General features: G+C 58.8%; 1 protein-coding gene across 1 annotated transcript in view; it reads left to right on the top strand.

Moving 5' to 3' along the window:
• The first annotated feature begins 53 nt into the window (after positions 1-53).
• The window catches only part of ANHX (anomalous homeobox), a 14,313-nt gene continuing 7,852 nt past the window's right edge, over positions 54-6,514 (top strand). The window contains exons 1-4 of the mRNA XM_025045487.1: positions 54-1,478; positions 3,412-3,539; positions 5,446-5,569; positions 5,816-5,858. Coding sequence (XP_024901255.1) covers positions 1,188-1,478; positions 3,412-3,539; positions 5,446-5,569; positions 5,816-5,858 — 586 coding nt within the window. The 5' untranslated portion in view covers positions 54-1,187. The remainder of the gene's footprint in view (positions 1,479-3,411; positions 3,540-5,445; positions 5,570-5,815; positions 5,859-6,514) is intronic.

Genomic DNA, 6,514 nt, shown 5'->3' with positions numbered 1-6,514 from the left:
AACCCGGGAGGCTGCGGCGCCGACGCCGCCAGGCCGCGCACAGGCGCCTTCTCCGCGGTCCTGGGCCGGCGTCTGCAGCCGCGATGCGAGCGGTGGCGGCGCCCGCCCGTTCCCCTCGGCTCCAGGAGGAGCCTCATGGGAGTCGGAGTCACAGTGAACCAAAGGGTGATGCCTGAAAAAGCGGTCGCCGGCGTGCGGCCTAAGACCACGGCCGGAAGGTGTTAAACAAGTGCCGCCGCTTGGCAGGAGCCCATCTGTGGACTAGGACATGCCCTCGGTCCCAGCAGATTAGGTGTCGTCACGAGCACCCTCTGTGCCATAGCACACTGCGTGTGTCTGGGGGGGCAGAGATGACGGATGGGGGCATAGTGGGCTCTTGGGGTGTAACTGGCCAGTGCTCTCTGCTTGGCCCTGAGTCCAGCCTGCCGGGTCCCCTCTCTGGGACCTTTGCCAGTTACCTCGCCTCTCTGCCCGTGGTCCTCCCCCCGCAGAGGAGGACACCGAGTGCTGCCACAGGGTCCCACAGTGTGAAGGTGACGGAACCCACGCTTCAGTAGGAGCCACACAGGAATGCTCAGCAAAGGTTCATTTCGTTGTGTAGGGTTTTTAAAATGTTTTTTACTTTTTAATTTGTGCGATTAGGGTAACCTTTGTTTTGGCGCCTTTCAGATTATGTTTCAGGTTTTTTCCAAAATCAAAACAGCTAAAAACAAGTGGTACTAGTCCTGCTCCTGCAGGCCCCCGGCTCAGCCCCGTGGCGCCCCCTACCACGGGGGAGGCCTTGGTATCCATCTGGCCCGTGCTGGGGGACCTGATGACCCCACTCCCATGGTCCCTGCCCCCACCGAGCCCAGAGAAGGGATGAAACAAGACCTAGGTACCCGGTGTATAAGGAAATGGTGGAGGCAGAGAGGTTTTAGAGGACTGGGGTGGGGCCCGTGTGCCGGGCACTAGGTGACAGACGAAACGTTCAGAGGACTGAGATGAACTGTCACAGTGATAGCATCTAGCTCAGTGGTTCACGACCGAGAACCAAACTGTTGAGAAGGGACTCAGGCCGTGCCAGTGGGCCTCTGACACCTCCCTGCCTTTTCTCTGGGAAGCGAGTGTCTGTGGCAGGGGGCGCCCGACAGAGCTGGTCTGGGGATTGATGGGCAGTCAGCCTGTGGTCAGTGCTGGCCGTCGTCATGACTGTCATCTCGTGTGCAGACGGCTCCACTGGATGCAGAATGCAGAGCTTCCTGAAGCTGCTGCAGGGGAACAGGGGTGCTGGCCCACCCTTGGAGGAGCTGGTGACCCTCACAGGCAGGCTGTGCCGGGACCTCCAGGATGACCCCGCCCAGGTGCAGCCCTTGGTCGCAGCTGTGCTCGACAGCCAGTTCCGCTTTCACCTTTTGGAGAACGTGGATGTGGCCCTGGTGTGTGCCCGCGCGCTGGCCCAGCAGGAGCAGCACCAGGCCGCCTGCCGGCTGCTGGAGGTAGGCCTGGCGTGCGGGAAGCGGGGCGCAGAGGGAGGGGCAGCCCCCACTGCCATCCGAACAAGATGGAGGGCCCAGAGTTGGTGAAAGCCGGGGGGAGGTGCCATAAACGAGCGAGGATGGTCCACTCTCGCTTTACTAAGTTCGATATGTGCCGTTCTGTCCTCAAGTGTGAGAAATTCTGAATTCCAAAGTATGTCCAGCTCAAAGTGTTTCACATGAGGGATTTGGGGACCTGTTCTTCCCTGTTTCACTCCATGTTACAGCCCATGCATAATTCATGCCGTTTACCTCCAGGATACTGTTCCGTTCAGTTCTTTCTGTTTCCACTGCCTCCTCTCCCGGCCATGTGGTGACCTCCTGCCCCTAGATCTGTTCCTCATGGTGCAGCCAGAGGAAGTTGTGAAGCTGCAGGCGAGACTGTGGGGTACACCTGGGCAGCGGCCCCAGAGCCTGCAGTCTGAGCCTTCCTGCTCTCCAGCCTTGTCTCCAGACTCTGTCCTGGCTTCCTCCACAGTAGCCATGCTGGCTTTCTTGCTGTTCCTAGAATCCCCAAGATATTTCTTTGTCTCGGGACCTTGGCAAATGCCATTTCCTCTGCCAGAGTCTATTGCCGTCTTTTCATGTGGCTAGTTGATGCCTTTCTGGTTTCTGCCTTACGTAGTGTCCCCTTTATCCTGCACTACAACCCCGTGTTCTACTCTCTGACCCCCTTTTTATTTGTGCTTCATCTGCTTCTCCTCGCTGCACTGCAGGCCCTGTGGTGAGGGGCCGCGACACCAAGCATAACACCTGGAATGGTGGAGGGGCTTGGTGTCTAAAATCCGTCCAAGTACATGGATGAAGGAAACGAGGGAACGTAGTTAGAGTTGCAACTGCCACGAAGGCGATCCGTGACGAATTGTGAGAATGACATCAGGGATTATAAAGTCAGGATGGTGCAGAAGTGTTTCTGACAAGATGACATGAAACAGAGACATGAGCGCTACAATGGGGCCACCACACTAAGAAAGGGCGCTTCCCACCCAGGGCCACGTTCCGTAGGCAGGGAGACTCCTGACAGTGGTGCCCGAGCCTGATGGCTGCATCGGTCACAGCCCACAGTGATGGGCTTTATCTGGTGCCGCGGCAGGACAGCTCAGTGATTCTGAGCACCTCCCTCCCAGGATGGTCCCGAGGACACCGGAGTGAAAGGCAAGAAACACGCACACTGACTGCAGTGTCTGGGTGGAGGCCAACGCCAGGTGTCCTTGGCCACCTTTAAAGTCTGATTATGTGAACAAGTCACACGAACCCAGTGAGCTGTCGCTGGGCACAGTCCAGGACTCACTTGGCTGGGGTGCACTCGCTGAGCCGCGAGGGGCTGGCCCTGCTGGGTGGGAAGAAAAGGTCTTCCACGTAAGACATGGGGCAATCTTCGGACCCTCAGATGTGACCATGTGGCTCTGCTCTGCCTCGTGTGTGGCCGTCAGCCTGTCACCTGCCGTCCCTTTGCCTCGGAGCTGTCGCTGGGCACAGTCCAGGACTCACTTGGCTGGGGTGCACTCGCTGAGCCGCGAGGGGCTGGCGCTGCTGGGTGGGAAGAAAAGGTCTTCCACGTAAGACATGGGGCAATCTTCGGACCCTCAGATGTGACCATGTGGCTCTGCTCTGCCTCGTGTGTGGCTGTCAGCCCGTCACCTGCCGTCCCTTTGTCCCTCACCTGCAAGGAGTGACAGAGCTACGATCATCAGGGAGCTTTGTGGGAGGGTGGAAGTGTGGACATGGTGGTGGCCAGCTAGGCAACCAGGGACACACTGCTGAGCCCGGTGGGGATTGGAGCACTGGCCCCTGGCACAGCACTGAGCAGCTCTTCCCAGGGGTCAGGTCGGGTCGATGGCAGTGCTGCAGGGTGGATGAGGGCGGCCAGACCTCAGCAGGCTCTTTCTGGCAGGGTTGCCGGGTTCCAGGAGGCAGCCAGGAGCTGGTGCGGCTGTGGAATGACATTCACTACGGGCTGGTCATGAAGAGGCGGGGTGTGGCCACGCTGACCCCAGTGCAAAAGTTCCGCTGCAGGAAGAGGTACTCCGTGGACCTTTGTGTACCCTTGTTCCCTGGGGCTCCCAAGGGATGTGCCATCCGAAACCGCAGGAGCTGAAGTAAGAGAGAGGCCGGTGACAAGGGCAGGAAGTCAGGCAAAAGGCGACAGACTCAGCATCAGCCATCGTGCCCGACACTGGCAACCCGCCACCTGCCCAGCTGGCCTTGGAGGCGCATCTCCCCCTCTGCCAGGACCCAGGCAGAGAGTTCTAGCTGGAGCAGGGATCACCACCCACCAGTGAGGACCCCGTAGGGAGGGAGGCGGCACCCTGAACTCACTCTCCTCAGGTCCCCTCTTGTGGGAGCTGCCCACACATGTGCTTTGGGTCCTCATCCATAGTCAGGCTCTGCAGGTGGTCAGGCCAATCCCAAGGCTTACAGATGACAGGTTGCAAGTATCAATGAGACATGTGGTACTTAGAAGGTGGCCTGGCACACGATAGATACTAAATCGACGTCAATAATAATTATCAGTGTGACCGTTATCCACACTAAGTACCTGTTACAAGTACTGATTATTATCACTGTCGTCACATGGATGAGGAAACGGAGGCATACAAAGTAGTGACTTGCCTGAGGCTACACATGAGAGAACCGCGAGGCCAGGATTCCGGCCCAGACACTGAAGCCGAGAGCCTCTGTTCTTGATCTTGGGTGTTCCCCACTGGTCAGGAGGGCTGGAATCCTGTCTTAGCTCCTGGCAGCCCAAGCCGTGGTCGATTCCTTAGCCCGGGGGCCTGGGCAATGGCCTAGTTACTGGAAGAAGAAGAGAGATTCCTTTTGGATCGGAGATTTTTTTTTCCATGGCGCTCGCCTGGTTCATCGGCCTTGGGGTCTTCAGGGATGCAGTCATATCCCTCCATATAGGAGCTGACAACCTGCCAGAGTGTCCTATAGCAAAGCAAATGATTAGGCGACCAGCAGGCAGTTTTCGTGGAGGAGCCCCTAATTGCTGGGTGCTGTTGGAGGTGCTGGGGATGGAGACTGGGCCCTGCTCTCCGGAGCCAACATTGGGTGTGGATGGAGAGTAGTCAGGGAAACAAAGTACATTCCATAATTCAGCGTGAGGAATGCTAGGCAGAGATGCATTCGGAAGAGGCCTGTGATGTGCTGGTTCTTTCCTGTGAGGAGCGGGCAGCGGTGCATGCCTGGCCAATTCTTGGAGGACAGGGCTCAGGAAGGGATGGCGGTCCCTGGGGGCATAAGGAGGGGGTGACATTGGAGTTACAGCAGACGGTCACTGCAGGAGCAGAGGCAGGAGGTTCTTAGGGTTCTAGGGTTGTGTCAAGATAGGTTTTGAAGGATTTGCTGGATGTATTGGCGGAGGAAAAGAAAGAATAAAGCTGGACTTCAGCACTTTTGCTGGAGTGTGGTAGTTTCTCACAGATGCACAGGACGGGGCCTTGGGGAAGATTCTGGGAGCCGGGAATCAGGCTCCACTTAGGATTTGGGATGTGTGGGATGTTTTGACATCCACGGAGATCTGTTCAGTTGGTGTCTGGATATCAAGTCTTATATAGACAGGTGCTGTTTGGTTATATGTCATTGTCTGCTTTTGCAAAAATTGAAATACACACAATAGGAAAGCATAACCCATTTCAGTGTCTTCATCCGGCTTCAACAGTTATCAGCCATTCGTCAGCTTTGGCATCTCATCACGTGGTACTGGAAGCCCTGGCGAGATCTTTGAGCATGTGGAGCAGAGTGTGGGCCAGGCTGAGGGGTCCCCTCCCTCGTCGGACCTCTGGGACTTTGCAGCATAGAGAGAGGGGAGGAGGAGCGGCCAGAGAGATGAGAGGAAGTCCAGAGGTGCCTAGTGTTGCACAGCACATGAGGTACATGCTGGAGAAGGGCCGCCTGTAACCACCTCCTCACTGTCCGCATCCAGGAACCCGCCGCCCCCCTCCCTCTGCCCTGATGGCCTGAAGAGCCGCAACTTCCCCAGAGAGGTTCGCCAGAAGTTGCATGACTTCGCCTCGGGTGTGAGCACCAACCCCAGCAGGGCTGAGCGGGTAAGACCTATGAGAGCTAGGCCAAGCAACTCTCCTCTTAGCTAACCCCACCGTTAGGTGGCACCCCCTCCACACCTCCCCAGGGGCCTGTCTGCCAGGGTGCTGCTGGTCTCCGGCTCTCCTTGACCTCTCCTAGGGACAGGAGCTTATTGGTTGGCCGACCGTGACCGTCCAGCCTGCACACGTGGAGGGGTTAGTTTTCTCACATGGGGTCATGACAGCCCCGGTTGCGTGTGGCTTCCGCAGATGCTCACTGAGCACCTGTTGCGGCCAGACACGGGGTACCAGGGTGAGGAGTGTCAAGGCCTTTGTGAAGCTCCCAGCACTAAGGAGGCAGACGCCCACGGAGCCCAGGACCTGCGGAGGCGGGGGACGCGGAGGCGGGGTGCTCGCAGGGAACGGGCGCGAAGGGGTGGGAGGGACCTACTGCTCCCGGGAACCCGGGCGGGCTCCCTGGGCCCCTCCGTCCAGTCCGCAAGGCTCGGCTGTTTTGCTCATCCTCCTTCTGTCCCCATCCAATCAGCAAAGCTTTTCCAAGCGATCGCTCCGCCGCTTCTGGGCCTTGTCCAATCACGAGTCTCGTTCCCTGTCCAATTGGCGCGTCTCTCCCCGGGAGCCCGCGTCTCTCCGCGTCTCTCCGCGTCTCACCCGCAGGGCCCTCCCAGGGATCGGCCCGCCCGCAGCGCCCCCATCCGATCAGGGCGACTGTCCCAGCGGTCCGGTCAGCGGGGCCGTCCTAATATCGGGTCACCGTGGCCGCTTCTGTCCCCTGGCCAAAAGGCAGGGCTCTCGTAACGATCGCCCCGCCACTTCTCCCGCGTCCGGTCGGCAGGGCGCTCGGTTACCGCTCCGCTCACTTCTCGTCCAGTCGGCGACGCCCTCCCCGGGGTCCCCGCCCAGCGATCGCCCCTCGGCAGGGAGCAGAGGGCCCTTCTCTGGGGGCGC

The sequence above is a fragment of the Pteropus alecto genome, unplaced genomic scaffold, assembly GCF_000325575.1.
Source record: "Pteropus alecto unplaced genomic scaffold, ASM32557v1 scaffold213, whole genome shotgun sequence".
NCBI lineage: Eukaryota > Metazoa > Chordata > Mammalia > Chiroptera > Pteropodidae > Pteropus > Pteropus alecto.
The sequence above is the reverse complement of the archived record's forward strand: the minus strand, read 5'-3'. Positions and strand labels throughout refer to the sequence as shown.